General features: G+C 37.9%; 1 protein-coding gene across 1 annotated transcript in view; it reads left to right on the top strand.

Moving 5' to 3' along the window:
• MALRD1 (MAM and LDL receptor class A domain containing 1) overlaps positions 1 to 20,029 on the top strand; it is a 609,315-nt gene that overhangs the window by 58,638 nt on the left and 530,648 nt on the right. Inside the window, exons 6-7 of the mRNA XM_064368444.1 lie at positions 15,016 to 15,117; positions 18,553 to 18,699. Coding sequence (XP_064224514.1) covers positions 15,016 to 15,117; positions 18,553 to 18,699 — 249 coding nt within the window. The remainder of the gene's footprint in view (positions 1 to 15,015; positions 15,118 to 18,552; positions 18,700 to 20,029) is intronic.

The raw sequence follows: 20,029 nt of genomic DNA, 5'->3' as shown, positions 1-20,029 counted from the left end.
TGATGTGTCTTTGTTCATTTTCTGTCTGAATGATCTGTCCATTACTGAAGGTAGAGGGTTAAAATCCCTTGCTATTATTGCATTACAGTCTATCTATTTCTATAGATTAATAATATTGGCTTTATATATTGGGAGGTCTAGTTTTGGGTGAATATTTATAAGCATTTTATCCTTTTCCAAATAGATCCCTTTATCATTATATTATGACCATCATTTTTTTTTCAGTTTTCAAATTAAAGCCTATTTTATCTGATATATTTATAACTACTGCTGCTCTCTTTTAGTTTGTATTTGCATGGAATATTTTTTTTTTCCATTCCTTTATTTTCTCAGTCTATGGGTATTCTTACAGGTGATGTTAGTCTCTTGTAGACAGCATGTAATTGGGTCTTGTTTTTTAATCCACTCACCCACTCATCCATCTTTTGAAAATTTAATTCATTTACATTTAATGTTATTATTGACAGATGAGACCCTACTCCTTTCATTTCATTCATTATTTTCTGCTTAGTTTGTAGAACTTTCTTTCTTTCTTCTCTTGTTTATCTTTGTGGTTTGGTGGTTTTCTATAGTGATAAGCTTTGATTCCTTCCTATTCTCATTTGTTTATCTGCTGTAATTTTTACTTAGTGGTTACCATGGGGCTTACATTTAAAAAATCTTATAGAAGACAATTTTAAACTGGTAACAACTTAAGTTTGGTGGCATCCAAATATTTTAGAATTTTACTCTCCTCCTGTAATTTGTAATTTTGTTACCTTAATTTATGTCTGTTTATATTATGTGTTCTCTAACAACATGTTGTGGCTGTGGTTATCATTGACGATTTTGACTTTTACTCATTATCCTAGAGATTTGAAAGATTATATAACACCATCACAATAGTTACATATTTTGGATTTGATTATAAATTTATCTCAACAAGTAAGTTTTATATTTTCTTATGATTTCATAGTAATAATATCCTTTCACTTCCAGTTAAAGAACTCCTTTAAGCATTTTTTGTAAGGCCAGTATAGCGATGATTAATTCCCTCAACTTTTGCTTGTCTGTAAAAGTCTTTTTTCTCCTTAAATTTCTGAAGAAAAGCTTTGCTAGATAGAATAATCTTGACTAGCAATTTCTTTTTCTTTCAGAACTTTGAATATATCATTTCATTCTTTTCTGGCCTGCATGGTTTCTGCTGAGAAATCGTTCATACTCTAATGAATTTCTATAGATAGGATTTAATACTTTTCTCTTGCTGCTTTTAGAATTATCTATTTGTCTTTGACTTTTTGAAATTTGATTATAATGTGTCTTAAAGAGGACACCTTTACATTGAATCTGATAGAGACTTTCAGCTTTGTGGATATGGATGTTCATATTTCTTCCAAGGCTTGGGAGGTTTTTAACTATTATTTTAATAGGTAAGTTTACTGTGACTTTCTCCATCTTTTCTCCCTCTGGAAATTGTATAATGCAAAACTTTGTCTGCTTAATGGTTTCCCATAGGTCACATAGTCTTTGCTTGCTATTTTTTATCTCTTTTTTTCCTCCTAAGTTATTTCAAAAGACTTGTCTTCAAGTTCAGAAAATCTTTGTTCTTCTAGTCTGATATTGACATTTTCAATTGTATATTTTTATTTCATTGTTTATGCCCTCAGCTACAAGATTTCTGTTTTATAAATGATATCTCTTTGTTGAATTAATCATTGAGCTCATGAATTGTTTTTCTAATTTGGTTGAACTGTTTATATTCTTTTTTATCTCATTAAGTTACCTTAAGATTATTATTTTGAATTCCATTTTGGGCAATTTATAAATTTCCATTTTGGTGGGGGGCAGGTACTGGAGAGTTATTATGTTTCTTTGGTGATATCACATTTCTTTGCTTTTCTATATTTATTGTTTCCCTATGTTGATATCTGTGCAACTAATGGAATAATTATTTTAGAGTATTGGTTAGGTAAGATACCTTAGCTGCATACATGTTTTGTTTTTTTGTTTTTTTGTTTTTTTTGCACATGTGTTTTAGAGTATTGGTTAGGTAGGGAACACTGACTTTGGTTCCAGGTGGGTGCAGTAGTGTAGTCTCTGAGCAATTTTTTCAGCTGTCATCAACATGGGTAATATCTATCTCATTGGCTTAAGTTGTAGGACTTTGTGCAGCTCCTTGGACAAGCCTCCCCACTGGAGGTGGGGATGCTGGGCTGTTCTGCATGCCAAATGTGCATGAGAGCTGCTCTGTTACTGGGTCAAGCGTTACCTCCCTGTCAGGGACAGAATTGCTGTGCTGTTCTGTGTATTGAGGGTGTGCCAGGGCTACTCCACTCCCAGGTTGGGTGTGGCATCTTTGCTGATATTCATGGTGTCAGACTGTTTCACACACAAGGATGCATGTGGACTGCTGCATCTCCAGGTCAGGCATGGCCTCCCTGGTTGGCAAGATTGCCTATCATTTGTGGGGCAAGGCATCTCATGAGCTTGGCCACTGGGGTTGCAGCAGAACCACTAGGTATAGGCTTCAAATAGCTGGAATGGTGTGCTGCAGCCACTGGAAATGGAAGGTTGGCGTGCCTACTGGCAGTTTATTCACAAGAGTAGAAAGCTGTAGCTCTTTGGCTGGAGAATGGTACACTACCAAGTGGGAGCACAATGTAGTACCAGCAGATCCTCATGGTTGGGGAGATGCAGGGCTACTGGACCCCAGAGCAAGATGCACTGTAGTCATGGCTCCAGTCTCAAGGTAGCACTTTATAATAGCAATGTAGATCTTGGGAAGAGAAGTCACAACATGGTCTCCTTCTTTGGAGCAGTGCAGCCATGGGAACTCCTGGCAGTGACATTAGACTGGGCTTAGGGCCTGTAATGACCACAGAGTTCTATAGCACCAAAAACTGGTGACTGATCTTTGATGGGGGATACTTGGGGTCTCCGGCTTACCTTTTCTCTGCAAGGATAATTACTGCTAATTCTGAGCTAATCCCAACTGGGGAGACAGGACAGTAAAGACAGGATATTTTCTTCCGTTTTCTGTGAATCCATCCTGAGTCTCCATGCTCTACAGGGTCACTGCCATTCCCCTGCAACTCTCTGGTGCTTGCCCTCAACTACTGTAGTCAAAATGTGCTTGTTTATTCATTATTTTAGTCCTTTTTGATGGAGGGAAAATACGTTAGGCACCTGTAGTCTGTTGTTTTGCTAACATCACTCCGGTCCGTGCTTGGGTTTTTAACATCTCTTCTGTTAGTATAAAAGCTTACAGATAAGATATTTCTTGCTATCTAGACCAAGCCTGGGTTTTATAGGAGCTGATGACAGCCCCTCCTAACACTGGAACCTGTAAAGTGCTTATTCGCTTTTGTATTTTTAGTGCTTAGCATTTTTCAGGTAAGAAATCATTATATGCTACATTTAAATTTAGATAAATTGAAATAGAGAACTTTAAGGGAACAGATTATAATCCCCCTGCCTCATACCTATAAGTAAATAATTAAAGTATCATCCTCAATGCCTTTTCACTGTTATAAAATAACATTTATTGGACTTACCAAAAGGGATGCGGTTAACTGAAGGCAATGCAAGCTCTACTGCTGACTGATTTGCTACTTAAATATTTTCTAATACTCCCTCTTCTGGTCCCTTGCATGGTATTCCTGGGTCCACAGCAAAGCCAGCTTAGTTTTCATGAGACATCTGGTTCTTGACCCTGATCCCTTCAGCAGTGTCTTTATATATATCAATTTTATAGTTTGTGCAGAAGTCAGGGTCTGTCAAACGAGATGATCCTGACTAGTGTACTAGTGTTAATCATTAGCTAGTCTGGCTAATCACATTCAGAGGAGAAAAAGACAAAGAAATCACCTCTTGACTGGACTTTCTTACTGTAGGGAAGTTAGGAATTGGTAGTTGCCATTGAAACTGTATTTATATTACAAATTTACAAACACACGTTCTTCGGTGGTGCTTGGGAGTTGAGACGGCCTGTAATAAGGCTCTGCTATCATTTTAGACATAAATTTCTTTCCATCTTTGGCCCTGGGAACCAAAGCCATTTCCGTAATTACCCATAATCTACATATTAGGACAAAGACCAAGTAGATATACCATCATATAGATTCAGAGGACAAATGCCAATTTTGTAGTATTTTAAAAGGCTCTATAAAATCACCATAGAAGTTTAAAAGCAATCATAGTATAAGCGAGGCTTCGGAAAGCTGAATAGTCAAAGAAAAATTGTGATCCAATACAAAAACATGAGCATCTGCAATTTCTAAGGCAATTGTTCTAGACATCATTATAACCATAATGTATTTGAGGTGGTGTGGAAATGAAATTTACTAAAGACGAGACATCAATAAATTTTAAGGCTCATATATTGTCTGAGCCTTTCACATGAATATGGAATTTACATAACATGATAAGCTTTTAGACTGGAGAGGAGGACTTTGAAATCTAAGGCTGAAGTTATCAATGAATATGGAAAGTAGACCTACATGTATGTCAAAGGACAATAAGTTGAATATCATGAGCCAAGATGTTTGTACACATTCAAAGATAAATATTTGTGTTGAAGCAACATTGGGGATTTAGATGAATTAGGTGTTGCCTTTTATGGGACAAATTAAAACGATGTCATCTCCTGGGAAATCTGTGAAGGAAGTGGTTTTCTTATGGAGAAATCCAGGATTCAGATGTGGTCACCAGGTATGTTATTTGAAGATGAGGACACAGGTAGTTGCTTTTGTTTTTGTTTTCCAAATAAAGAAGGATTGAGTGCATATTTACGTTTTTGGGAGGAAAACACAGCAGCATGAAGATTAATAATAGAGGAAAAACATAAAGCATTATGGGATGAGACTGGCATTTGGTTGGGGCTGCACTTGGTAAATGGCAGAAATGTGAGAGACTGTAAAATTAAGTAGCATTAAATTGCCAAACGGGACTCTCTAGTCAAGTTCAGGCACTGTCATAACAGACTAAACCTAGTTAATCATCAGAATCACACTGGGGAGTGATTGATTCTGGGCTTCACTCCAGTGATAGATGAGAATCACTGTGAATGGAGCCTGAATTTTAAATAAGATTCTCAGGATAGTGTCTCTGTGTGTGTGTGTGTGTGTGTGTGTGTGTGTGTGTGTGTAACCAGTAGAGCCAGGCTTAAGGACAGGACTAGCATTTGTGAACCACAAGGTCTGGTATTACACTGATTATTGTACTTGGGGCAGAAACCCAGCTAACTAGAATGAATAGTTTTAGTCTCATGCAGTACTGGTGGTGGTGGTTGGGGCAGGGTTGGTGGTGGGGGAGCATCGGAGACATGCAGTCCAGCATCTTCTGGACATTGTCATCAGAAAATCCAATTTCTATGGAGGGTAGGCGTAGGGCTTCTTGCATTTGGATGCAAGAAAACAGGCAAGTTTGCTTAAATTGCTTACAGAAATGGAGGAGATAATTATGGCAGTTTCATCAGCCCCAATACTGTTAAAGTCAAGGACCAAGAACTTACTTTTTTTGTATTTGCTTTACTGCCTTATGCTTGTGACTTTATAGCCATAAGATGATTGTTGAAGGCCTGTACATCTCAAATTTTGGGCAGGAAGAAGGCAGAAATAAGAAGGGGCAATGTTTTTGGCCACATCATTGGCTTAACTATTTTATCTGGATAACTTTAGTTACTAGGAAGGCTAACAAAACTGAATATTTAGCTTTTAGCCTTTGGAATAGAGGTAAGCAAGGGGAATAGATTTATGAGTGGAGTGAGCCAACATATTTGCTACAGAAACTGAAAATCAACATGTTTAGAAGTAAATTCCAATTTTCTTTCAAAATCTGTTCCCTCTCGTTCATTCCCTGTTTGAGTCAGTGGCAGTTGTTTTGTCTCACTCAAAAAGCTAAGAGTCATTTTTACATATTCTTCTCTTTTTTTCACCCTTATATCAATATGGTTAAAAAATACTGAGGGAATCTCCTACTTCATTTCTTAAATTTTCTTCTCTTATTTATTACTATTATTATTCAACCCTGACTTTGTTCAAGCCCACATTGTTTTTTTCCTATGGGATATTTTTTTTCTTCCAGTTTTAATGTATTCTACTCAACAATCAACTTCCAACAGATGATACTTCCATAAGGCCAGGTCTCCATTTCTCATAAATCTATCAGTAAGTCTTATTGCCTCCAGGACAGAATTCAAATAATTTATCATGACATCAGCTCATCACAATACGGCTCGTATTCAGTAGTCCAATGTCCTCCTACATAATTCCCCCAAGAATTCCATACTCTGGCCGAAACAAATTACTTGTGAGTTCAGCAACACAGTGTCTTCTAATTCTTGGGTATTATCCAAACCTCTTTTCCTCTGTCTGACAGCCTCATTCCATTACTTTTCTTTTATTTCTTTTTCTTCTACGCATTTTTCTTCTCCCTATCCTCTCTCCCTTCTCTTTCCCCTTTTCTCCCCCTTGCTCTCCTGTCTGTCCTGCCTGCTACATTTCTCCTCCCTCCTTCCTCCCCCTCCCATGGCCTCTTCCTCTCCTTTCCTTTTTCTTCCATCTTTTCCCTTCTTCCTTCCTTTTCTTTCTTTCTTCTATCTTTATTTTTTTGATATGCCCTTCCACCATTTATACTCCCAGGCTGAGTTGAGGTTTCTTGTGTGGGGAGCTTTCCCTTATAGACAATCTTTCTACACTGCCACTACCACCCCCTATACACACACACACACACACACACACACACACACACATATACACACACACACACGTAAATATTGATCTATCTCTATGACTAAATTCCAAGTGCCTTCATGCATAGTTCCTACCCTGTCTAATTCATGACCAAATGATGGACAAAGAACATGTGCAGTTATTCAAATGCCAAATATTTGGGATTTGGGATGATGACTTCATCCTTCTGAGACGCGTGTGCTCCATTCCATAAAAAAGAAGATTTAAGTAAAATATCATGGGAAGATGTTTTTAACAGTACTTACATTTATGCTCAGTATATTATATTATTTCTAGGTTTTTATTTTAGTCTGAAAAATAAAGTTAGGTCCTCAAGCTATATTATGTGGCTTTATTGAAGAAGAAGTAATGTGGGCCAAGCATTTGCCATATTTTATTAGACATGTGGGTGCTTTTGTCATATTATAGCAGAAATATTGTATTTAGAAATGAGTGGACTTTAAAAAAGGGAATGAGTGGACTTAAGTTCTAACATAGCTACCTTTTGATAAGTCTTCTTGGTTTATAGAAATGATAGTTTAGGAGGCTGAGATGGGTGGATTACTTGAGGTCAGAAGTTCGAGATCAACCCGACCAACGTGATGAAGCACCATCTCTACTAAAAATACAAAAATTAGCTGGGTGTAGTGGCCCACGCCTGCAATCCCAGCTACTCGGGAGGTTGAGGCAGGCGAATCGCTTGAACCCTGGAGGTGGAGGTTGCAGTGAGCCAAGATTGCATGCCATTGCACTCCAGCCTGGGTGATAAAGCAAGACTCCATCCTGGGAGGAAAATATATGTATATTTGTGTGTGTGTGTATATATATATATATATATATATAGGTTTCCTGAAAAGACTTGTTTTACTCTTTCTTCAAATCAATGGGTCTCCTAATTTTTTTTCAAAAAAATTTTTTTTAATGAGACTAGGAAGCGATTGTGTTAACTGTTATTTTTTTCTGTATTCTGATGCAGTGGCATCTGGGGCCTTGAAGGGTCTCACAGGGTAAGCTCATTCCTAGAGATAGTAAAAAACTCACCCTTTTGAATTAACCAGTGTGCTTTTCAAATATAAATCAACAAATCTACAGCCTCATCTCCAACCACCTCCTCTATTATTGGGCTTTCACACACCAGGCCACCATACACCTGTCCTACACCCCAGGGCTAGTGTATTACTATGTTATGACTGCTATAACAAAGTACCTCAGACTGCATTGCTCAAAAAACAGAAATTGATTTTCTCATGATTCTTGAGGCCAGACATCCAAATTCAAGATGTCTGCAGGATTGATTGAGTTTTGTGTCCTTTCTTCCTGGTTTATAGGAGGCTATCTTCTCCATGTGTCTTCACATGGTCATTCTTCTATACCTGAATATGACCTAAACTCTTGTTACAAGTACACTAGCCATATTGGATTAGGGCCTACCCTGGTTACCTCATTTAACTTAGTTAGCTCTGTAAAGGCCAAATTTCCAAATACAGTCACTTGCAGAACTACTTTGGGTTAGCACTTCAACGTAGAAATTTTGGGAGGCACAATTCAGCCCATAATAACCAAGTTCTAGACAACTAGAAACAGTTTCTATGTCCTAGGGCCTGATGTTATCATTCAAACTAGCCAGCCTAGGCTTGCTTACCTTGCCTTGCCTGCTGCTTCTCCTAGAAACCAAAAGAAAGATTTTTGCCCACATTTCACTCCTTTTCTTCTGCCTCCTGACTAATGCTGAGACTTTCCCATATGCTCCCTCTTCTTGGGGGGTCTAGAGACACCCAATATGAGGTCTATACTCTGGGTGACAGCAGACCCCCATGACACGAATTTACCTATATAACAAACCTGCACATGTACCCCAAAGTTAAAATAAAAACTTTTTTTTCTTTAAAAAAAAAAAACTCATAGAACTGAATACTGGAAAATATGAACTTTAGTATAAGTAAATTATAAATAAATTTGAAAATGAAATGACCAAATTTTAAAGTTGGAAAAATTCTGATGATGAGGAAGTTTATAATGTATAGCTTATTTATTATACTGTTATTTATGAAAACAAAACTATTATTTTACCATATCTATTTTCTCTTTACTGTAAAAATATACCAGCCCGGCCAACATGCTGAAATCTCATCTCTGCTAAAAATACAAAAATTAGCCAGGTGTGGTGGTTCATACCTGTAATCCCAGCTACTGTGGGAGGCTGAGAGAGGAGAATTGCTTGAACCTGGGAGATAGTAGCTGCAATGAGTTGAGATCATGGCACTGCCATCCAGCCTGGATGACAGGGTGACACTCCATGTCAAACAAAAAAAGAAAAAAAAATATATATGTGTGTGTGTGCATATATATATATGTGTATATTAACTATTTAATTTATAAAACTACTTAGTTTTTTTCACAGTTTCTGAACACTTTGCAAGTTGGGCAATAAAACTAATTTTTTAATATGAGAGAAATTATTTAGACTGTTTCCACATCTTCAATCAATACTAACCTCTGCCCCATCCAAGCTATGAAAATTTATTGTACATTTATTGAAAAGAGGATCACTTTAGATTTTACCAAAGTAGCAAGTATGAAAAGAAAAAAACAAGGCTTGCTCTTGTGATTAAATAAGAACTTGTTTAATCACTGATTCTTGAATAACACTGATTCTTAAATAACACAGATTCTTATAGAAACAGCTGATTTTAAATTATATAAAGATTTCATGTGGTGGCTCATAATCAGAATATTGTGAATATTCTGTGGATATTTTTAGATTGATTTTTCAGGACTTGGCCTTAGTCTCATTTGTAAAGGCCTCACATACACTAGCCATCCCTTTATTAGAATCTGAATGATGCGTATATATTATCCAATTAAATAATTAAGAACATTTTTAATTTTAATAGGTTCCAGTTTTCTTTAAAAAAGACAGTAACTGTTCCTTGAAATCACTACTAATTAAAGAAAATTGACAAATTGTCTAAAACCTCTGGAATAAAAAGTGGATGTCAATTATAACTTTTATTTCAAAGGCCTTGAGACATGGGCTTCATTTTCTACCTTCTGAGAGAGTTTGGACAATTTCATTTAACCTGTTTGTGCAAGATAAGATTTGAAGGATGGCAGCCCTAGACATGTGACTTCGATGGTATAGAGACCTTGAAATGGTTGGCAAAGCTTCATTCTACTAATTGAGTATCATTGATGGAGGATTTGAAAACCCCTAAAATAATTTTCCACAGCCAGACTGTTGTACAACATAAGAATAAGAGAAAGAGAGCTGGGCACGGTGGCTCACGCCTGTAATCCCAGCACTTTGGGAGGCTGAGGCAGGTGGATCACCTGAGGTCAGGAGTTCAAGACCAGCCTAGCCAACTTGGTGACTCCCTATCTCTACTAAAAATACAAAAATTAGCCAGGCGTGGTGACATGCACCTGTAATCCCAGCTACTTGGGAGGCTGAGGCAGGAGAATCCCTTGAACCTGGAAGGTGGAAGTTGCAGTGAGCCAAGATCGTACTACTGTACTCCAGTCTGGGGGACAGAGTGAGACTCCGTCTCAAAAAAAAAAAAAGAGAAGAAGAGTGAGAGGAGAGAAATGAGGGAAAGAGGGAGAATTAACATGAATATAAATAACTGACATCTTTAAATAGCTTTGAGCTCTGGGATTAATTCACTACAATAAGAAGAGCTGTCCAGGAGACTCAACTGATTGACAGTTTATGCATACCATGACAAAATACATACTCATACACCACTCTTTTTATGGTTATAAATTCCAGTTTTCAGGCCAAAGGCAGTAAAAGTGGTAGACACTGGCAAAAGAAATTTAATACATTTGACACAATCTCCGTTTTTAATTCCATGCAATTTGTACTCAACTGTTTTGCTATTTTTGTTTATATTACTTCTGGGTGTTTTTTTTTGTCTTGTATAAATACTGACAAATTAGAGATAATATACAACATTTAATTGAACTGTGACCAATATTTATTTATGTAGCTCTAGGGACAGAAGATTTGTAGCTATTATATGAATCTACAAAAATTACAGTTTTAATTGTTTCATGGTAATCATTATTGTGCAATCTTAGCTTCATTTATAGCCGACATTCCGTTAATTGCATATGCAGTTTTATTTTCAGTGGATCTTACATTCAAGAGGATTTGCATATTCATCATTTGTAAACTCCCATTATGAGAAACCAGATTGTGAATGTATTCCTAAATCATTTTCATAACCAATTGCTTCAGTTTTATCACAAATAAAAGTGAAAATCATGTATATAGAGTCTACAATGTTTAAAAAAATCTCGTCAGGTTGTTTGTTATTAGGTAATTTATTCATTTATCAAACAAGTATACGTCGAACACCTGTTAGGCCAATAATTTTTTTACATAATGATGGGATAGCAGTGAAAAACAAATAGTAATCATTGCATTTACCAAGGTTACTATTTAGTTAGGGAGAAAAAAGATACTCAGCAAATAAATAAAAAATATAGTTTAGGTCAAGCGGTGATATTTGTTATGGAGAACGGTAAAGCAAAAAACTGTGATAAGAAGTACCAGAAATGAGGATGAGATCATGATGTTTTAAATGGTCAGTATGGTCACATTAAATTATATAATCTCAGAAAAATAGCCAAAGAATAGAGGAAACAAGCCATGTGAATATTAGGTATGTTGATAAAAAGAGTCAAACTCTGTAAAATATAAAAGAGATTTATTCTGAGCCAAATATGAGTGACCAATGGCTCATGACACAGCCCTCAGGAGATCCTGAGAACAGGTGCCCAAGGTGGTCGGGCTACATATTTGTTTTATACAATTTAAGGAGCCATAAAACATCAGTCAATGCATACAAGATATACATTGGTTGAGTTTAGGAAAGCAGAACAACTGGAAGAGGAGGCTTCCAGGTCAAGTGGATTCAAACATTTTGTGATTGACCATTGGTTGAGTTATTATCTAAAGACCTGGAATCAATAGAAAGGAATGTCTAGGTTACAATAAGAGGCGGTGGAGACCAAGGTTTTATCATGCAAGATGAAGCCTCTAGGTAGCAAGCTTCAGAGAGGATAGACCATAGATGTTTCTTATCAGACTTAGTTTGTTCTACCACTAATTGCAAAAGGGAGGGTAGAATGAGGCATTTCTGGCTTTGCTTTCCCATCATGGCCTGAACTAGTTTTTCAGGTTAGCTTTGGAATACCCATGGATGAGAGGAGGGGTTCATTCAGATAGTTGGGGGCTTAGAATTTTATTTTTTGTTTACAGATTGAGCTATGAATGTAAAGGCCTCGAGGAAAGAGTAAGCTTGGTTTATATGAGGAAGATCATAGTAAGGCACTGACATTTACTTCACATAGGATGAAAACCCATGGAAGGTTTTTAGCAGAGGAGACATTATCTGACTTACATATCTAAGATTATAGTGGAGCCAGGACAACCACAGGTAGACAAATTAAGAAGTTATGACAACAATTGAGAAAGAGATGACGTTCCCTGAGCCAGAGTTGATGGTAGTACTGGAGGTCATAAGATGTAGTTAGATTCTGGATGTGTTTTATAGATAATGCAGAAATTTGCTGATGGGTTGCATATTTTGGTCAGAGAGAGAGAGAGAAAGAAAGAGATGAGTCATGGAAGACTCCAAATTTCTCACCTGAACTGGAAGGATGGGGTTTCATTAACTGGGATAAGATAGGCCGTGGGAAGATAAAGTTTAGACTGAGAAACATCAGAAGTTTGTTGAGATCGTAACCGCCCAAGTGGTTCATCTTGCCCACTGCCTAGACAGAACCGATTCATCAAGACGGGGAATTGCAATAGAAAAAGAGTAATTTGGGATTACAGGCGTGAGTCACTGCACCTGGCGTTTTTTTTTTTTTTTTTTTTTTTTTTTGAGATGGAGTCTCGCTGCGTTGCCCAGGCTGGAGTGCAGTGGTGCGGTCTTGGCTCACTGCATCCTCTGCCTCCCAGGTTCAAGCCATTCTCTTGCCTCAGCCTCCTGAGTAGCTGGGATTACAGGTGCCCGCCACCATGCCTGACTAATTTTTGTATTTTTAGTAGAGATGGGGTTTCGCCGTGTTGGCCAAGCTGATCTCAAACTCCTGAGCTCAAGTGATCCATCTGCTTCAGCCTCCCAAAGTGCTGGGATTACAGGCATGAGCCACTATGCTTGGCTTACTTTAAAATAGATAAAATGGAAATGGCACATGATATTTTTTGTGAATTTTATCTCAATTAAAAAAGAACTGTTATTGACATAGATTCAGGAGAGAATAGGAGGGGAAAGAACTGGTGTTAGAGTCCGTGTGAGAACAGGCGGAACTTTGGAAGTTAGTTGGAGAAGGTTGTCAGGTCTGGAGAATGTTTTTCTAAGGTGGTTGAAGTTTTGGCCTTTTAGGCCCACATGGAAATGATCGTGTAGAGAAAGAGAAAATGTTGTAAATGAGAGGAGAGGAAATTGGCAGCATGATTCCTTAAATAGCCAAGCAGAGATGTAATTTCTGTCTAAATGGAAGGTGTTATCCAGAGAAGGGCATAGAGAGCTTACCTGGTTCTACAGGGAGCAAGCATGTGGATGGCTGGTGAGTGACATTGTTGATGGGACTTGTAAGTTTTCTTTTGATTTTCTCATGTTCACAGTGAAATTCGAAGCAAGGTGAAAAGCTGAGAATGATGTAGGGAAGGAAGAGCTGGAAGTTATAAAAGAGAGAATAGAAAGCTTTGAAGAGTTATCTAGGAATGTGGAAAAGGAAAGAATGAGGGTCACCATGATGCCATGAGTGAGTGTCATGAATATAAAGCCATTTCAGTCTACATTTCTTCCCTCCATTCAGCTGCACAGATACAGGCTAGCGCAGGTAGAGGGATGTATTTTCTAGAGTTTTTGCTATGAGAGTATGGAGAAATGAGCAGGACCAGGGAGTGATTGCTTGTCTAACATCTGTAATAAAGGAAGTGAAGACATGATAGGTGAGGGAAATAACTGAAAAGAATTTAGGACCCTGGGCTTGTAGAACCTGGTGCAGTTGAAATATTGTTAGAGACATAAAGAGAAATGAGCTGGAAAGATAGAGATGATGGTTAGGGAGTGGACCACTTGAAATTAAGACAAGGAAACATTATCATCATTAGTAATGGTAATACTTCTTTTGAGGAGTGTGGCAGATGTCGTTTTTCATCAAAGTTCTCCTTCAAAATCATCAACAACAAGAAATCAAGAAACTGAGAAGCGAATGAAAGTGAATATCGAAATGACAGAATGACAGTGAGCTCAGAGTTAAAATCTTCAGAGGTGGAGGGACAGGGCACTCTTAGGGCTCACCTACAGTGTCTGTAGGTGACTGTAACAAGCTGGAACAGTGAGGGGTGCCATTTGACATCATGAGAGTCAAAGCTTAGATATTTAAGAAGGTCAGAGGGAGAATTGTGTGCAAGTGGCATGGGGCAGAAAGGACTCCTAGTCTACCTTCAAGTTTTGTATTGGGAGGGCATGGGGAAAAGAAAACAAAACAAAACAAAAAGCACTTTTTTTTTTTTTTTGAGATGGAGTGTTACTCTGGCACCCAGGCTGGAGTGCAGTGATATGATCTCAGCTCACTGCAACCTCTGACTCCTGGGTTCAAGCGATTCTCCTGCGTCAGCCTCCCTAGTAGGTGGGATTATGAGTGTACACACCACCACGCCTGGCTAATTTTTGTATTTTTCAGTAGAGCAGGGGTTTCGCCATGTTGGCCAGGCTGTTCTCAAATTCCTGACCACAAGTGATGCACCTGCCTTGGGCTACCAAAGGCTGGCCCATGCCTGGGAAGAGAGGTGTGAGCCACCGTGGCCAGCCAACAGGCACAATTTGAGAAAGCTCCAGAGAAAGCAGTTCCAGGGCAGATCCACCTTCCAGATAAATTTGACACATGTACAACTGTCCTAATGGTAGACTCTGAGTTCCAACATTAGGGGAGATTTTTAGTCCTGTGAAGGTTTGGCTTTGGGGCTTGTCAGTCACTATGGAGATATGAATAAAATATGGAAGCATTGGCATGGTTGTTTTATTCTGTTTTTCTCTGTCTCTTTGTGAGTGTGTGTGTGTGTGTGTGTGTGTGTGTGTGTGTGAGAGAGAGAGAGAGAGAGAGAGAGAGAGAGAGAGAGAGAGAGAGAGAGAGAGAGATAGGATTACCTAAAGGGTGATGATACCATAGAGAGAAGTTGGTTATAGAGTGCTTTGTAGAATGAATATTAACATTAGAAAAATACTTGAATCTTTCCAGTTGCACCTGCATTTCACTTCTTGCCAATCTTTAAATTTAACAGATGGAATTTTACCATGTCAAGAAGCATTGAATGCTGAGCAGGAACTATGCCATCCAGATACAGACCTCTGCAGATTTGATGCTACATATGAAGGATTGAGATGTAAGTGTTAAATTGAGATACTCACTTTTCTGGTGTGTATGCAATATATGAGACTCAGAGACCACTTGTGGGAATATGCACATGCCAACCTTTGTTGACGTTAGTGTCCCAGTTTTAGCTGGAGTGTTATTGGGAGGCTGTGCTGGTATACTAAATTCATCAATTTAACACAATGTCATTTTGTAAACAACAATTAAAGCCATCTTGGAATTATATGCAATCTTTCTTGTATAAAATTTCAGTGTGATTATGAATAGTAAATAATTTAAACTAACTAATCTAACCCCATAAAGTAGGTAAGGTAAAATATGAAGCCATTTAAAAAATTGTTGACTGGGCATGATGGCTCATGACGGTAATCCAAACACTTTGGGAGGTTGGGATGAGAGGTTTGCTTGAGGCCAAGAACTCAAAATTAGCCTGGGCAACATAGCAAGATGCCATCTCTACAAAAAATAAAAAAATAAAAAGGCTGGGAATGGTGGCCTGTACCTGTGGTCCTAGCTACTTGGGAGACTGAAGCTGGAAGATTGCTTGAGCCCAGGAGTTTGAGGCTACAGTGGGCTATAATTGCACCATTGCATTAAGCCTGGGTGGCAGAGTGAGACCCTGTTTCTCTCTCTCTGTCTCTCTCTCTTTTTTATTATACTTTAAGTTCTGGGGTATATGTGCAGATCGTACAGGTTTGTTACATAGGTATACATGTGCCGTGGTGGTTTGCTGCATCCATTCCCCCATCATCTACGTTCGGTGTTTTTCCTAATGTTATCTCTTCCCAATCCCCCACCCCAGCTATCCCTCCCCTTGCCCCTCACCCCCCAACAGGCCCCAGTGTGTGATGTTCCCCTCCATGTGTCCATGTGTTCTCATTGTTCAACTCCCACTTATGAGTGAGAACATGCAGTGTTTGGTTTTCTGTTCTTGTGTCAGTTTGCTGAGAAGGATGATTTCCAGCTTCATCCATGTCCCTGCAAAAGATATGAACTCATCCTTCTTTATGGCTGCATAGTATTCCATGGTGTTTATGTGCCACATTTTCTTTATCCAGTCTGTCATTGATGGGCATTTGGGTTGGTTCCAAGTCTTTGCTATTGTGAACAGTACTGCAATAAACATACATGTGCATGTGTCATTATAATTGAATGTTTTGTAATCCTTTGGGTATATTCCAGTAATGGGATTGCTGGGTCAAATGGTATTTGGATTTCTAGATCCTTGAGAAATCGCCACACTGTCTTCCACAATGGTTGAACTAATTTATACTCCCACCAACAGTATAAAAACATTCCTGTTTCTCCACATCCTCTCCAGCATCTGTTTTCTTACCCATGTTGAACATTGATGTGAAAATCTTCAATAAAATACTGGCAAACCAAATCCAACAGCACATCAAAAAGCTTATCCATCATGATCAAGCAGGCTTCATCCCTGGGATGCAAGGCTGGTTCAACATACACAAATCTGTAAATGTAACCCATCACATAAACAGAACCAAAGATAAAAACCACATGATTATCTCAATAGATGCAGAGAAGGCCTATGACAAAATCCAACAGGACTTGATGCTAAAAACTCTCAATAAACTAGGTATTGATGGAATGTGTATTAAAATAATAAAAGCTATTTATGACAAACCCTCAGCCAATATCATACTGAATAGGCAAAAACTGGAAGCATTCCCTTTGAAAACTGGCACAAGACAAGGGTGCCCTCTCTTACCACTCCTGTTTAACATAGTATTGGAAGTTCTGGCTAGAGTCATCAGACAAGAGAAAGAAATAAAGGGTATTCAAATAGGAAGAGAGGATGTCAAATTGTCCCTGTTTGCAGATGACATAATTACATATTTAGAAAACCCCATTGTCTTAACCCAAAATCTCCTTAAGCTGATAAGCAACTTCAGCAAAGTCTCAGGATACAAAATCACTGTCAAAAATTGCAAGCATTCCTATACACCAATAATAGACAAACAGAGAGCCAAATCATGAGTGAACTCCCATTTACAATTGCTACAAAGAGAATAAAATATCTAGGAATACAACTTACAAGGGATGTGAAGGAACTCTTCAAGGAGAACTACAAACCACTGCTCAAGGAAATAAGAGAGGACACAAACAGTTGGAAAAATGTTCCATGCTTATGGTTGGGAAGAGTCAATACCTTGAAAATGGCCATACTGCCCAAAGTAATTTATAGATTCAATGCTATCCCCTTCAAGCTACTACTGACTTTCTTTACAGAACTGGAAAAAACCACCTTAAATTTCATATGGAACCAAAAGAGAGTCCATGTAGCCAAGACAATCCTAAGCAAAACAAAACAAAGCAAAAACAAAGCTGGAGACATTACTCTAACTGACTTCAAACTATACTACAAGGCTACAGTAATCAAAACAGCATGGTACTGGTACCAAAACAGAGATATAGACCAATGGAACAGAACAGAGGCCTCATAAGTAACACCACACATCTACAACCATCTGATCTTTGACATGCTTGACAAAAACAAGCAATGGAGAAGGGATTCCCTATTTAATAAATAGTGTTGGAAAAACTGGCTAGCCATATGTAGAAAGCTGAAACTGGATCCCTTCCTTACACCTTATAGAAAATTAACTCAAGATGGATTAAAGATTTAAGCATAAGACCTAACACCATAAAAACCCTAGAAGAAAACATAGGCAATACCTTTCAGGACGTAGGCATAGGCAAGGACTTTATGACTAAAACACCAAAAGCAATGGCAGCAAAAGCCAAAATAGACAAATGGGATCTAATTAAACTTCAGAGCTCTGGCACAGCAAAAGAAACTATCATTAGAGCAAACTGGCAACCAACAGAATGGGAAAAAATTTTTGCGATCTACCCATCTGACAAAGGGCTAAAGTCTAGAATCTACAAAGAACTTAAACAAATTTGCAAGAAAAAAACAGACAACTCCGTCAAAAAGTGGGCAAAGGATATGAACAGACACTTCTCAAAAGAAGACATTTATGCAGCCAACAAACACATGATAAAAAGCTCATCATCACTGGTCGTTAGAGAAATGCAAATCAAAACCACATTTGAGATACCACCTCATGCCGGTTAGAATGATGATCATTAAAAAATCAGAAGACTGTGTCTTAAAAAAATTAAAAAATATTGTGACTGAAGCAGTGACACATACAAGAAAAACTAGGAATCTCCTTTTTTTATGGCAATGGTTCTCACTTGAGAGGATATTGTACATGTGGATCAACTGAAAATTTTTTGCAAAATAGAGTTTCTGGTACTACTGTCTAAGGCTTTTTGAATCCCAACTTCCGTATATGAATAAGTGTGTGCTAGTGTGTATGTGTGTTTAAACCTTTTGGTTGATTACAACACATAAACTGGTTAAGCAGCCACTCTAGCAGACTAATAGACTACCAAGATCTTTTTCTCCCCTGTTTAGTGTGTCAGGCCTGTGGGTTTGAATTTGACATGTGTGAGTGGACGTCCGAAGCATCTGCTGCCCACATTTCCTGGATGCGCACAAAAGCAAGAGAGGTCCCTGCATTAGAATCCACACCTCAGCAGGATCAAAGAGGTGATGATGAAGGTATAAAAGAAATAATATTTTTTATGTATTACTTTTAGAATTCTGCCTTATGGTTGCTAGTTACGACATTACATAGGGTGTCTTGGTGAACATACTGAGTGCGTTTTATTGAAAATATATCCTGCTGTTGGAGCTGAAGTTGAAAATAGCAATTATGTTTCCAACGGTGTAAAAGAAAAATTGTACTAGGTTAACTTTAAGTTTTATTATTTTCTTCAGGAGTTATTAGATATTGTGTGTTATGTGAACAAAAAGGAAAAGTATTAAAAGGCTTTTTTTGTTATGCCTGCTAGCTCTTTTTTTCCCTTCTTTTTTTTTTTTTTTTCAAATGGGGTCTTACTCTGTCACCCAGGCTGGAATGCAGTGGCGAGATCTCAGCTCTCTGTAACGCCCCATTGCTGGGTTCAAGCGATTCACCTACCTCAGCCTCGCAAGTTGAAAATAGCAATTATGTTTCCAACGGTGTAAAAGAAAAATTGTACTAGGTTAACTTTAAGTTTTATTATTTTCTTCAGGAGTTATTAGATATTGTGTGTTATGTGAACAAAAAGGAAAAGTATTAAAAGGCTTTTTTTGTTATGCCTGCTAGCTCTTTTTTTCCCTTCTTTTTTTTTTTTTTTTTCAAATGGGGTCTTACTCTGTCACCCAGGCTGGAATGCAGTGGCGAGATCTCAGCTCTCTGTAACGCCCCATTGCTGGGTTCAAGCGATTCACCTACCTCAGCCTCGCAAGTAGCTGGGACTACAGGATTGCACCACCATGCCCGGCTAATTTTTAAATTTTTAGTAGAGGCAGGATTTCACCATGTTAGCCAGGCTGGTCTTGAACTCCTCACCTCAAGTGATCTGCCCTTGTTAGCCTCCCAAAGTGCTGGGATTACAAGCATGAGCCATCATGCCTGGCTGAGCCTGCTAGCTTTTTATTTATTTATTTTTTTAAATCACTGCCGTGTTGTCAATAAGTTTCTTTCTCTTGCTAACATTAAATTTCTTTCCTTTTCTGGGGGGTATTACTAATTTTTTTTCTCACTGGTCTAGAAGCTTAAATTTATATACCTAGTTATGACTATTCTTAATTTTTAGGATATATTCTTTATATGAAATTTCTTTGTTGAAATAACAGAGCCTCAAGTGATTTAGTATTTCTGCCTTCCTGAACATGAAAAAGACCTTGTGGGTACCCCAAACTAGCATTTAATTCTTTTTTGGTCCTGAGCTACAGTTGAACATTTTAAAGAGTTTTAAAGTCAGTATCTTGTTATGATACTTATAATTATGATGATTATATATTTCATTACTTTTCTTACTCCGCATCGTTTTTTAGATTTCAT

Source organism: Aotus nancymaae, unplaced genomic scaffold (genome assembly GCF_030222135.1).
Source record: "Aotus nancymaae isolate 86718 unplaced genomic scaffold, 86718_ANA_hifiasm-v0.15.2.pri h1tg000077l, whole genome shotgun sequence".
Taxonomy (NCBI): domain Eukaryota; kingdom Metazoa; phylum Chordata; class Mammalia; order Primates; family Aotidae; genus Aotus; species Aotus nancymaae.
Note: the sequence above shows the minus strand (reverse complement) of the source record. Positions and strands in the feature narration are given on the sequence as shown.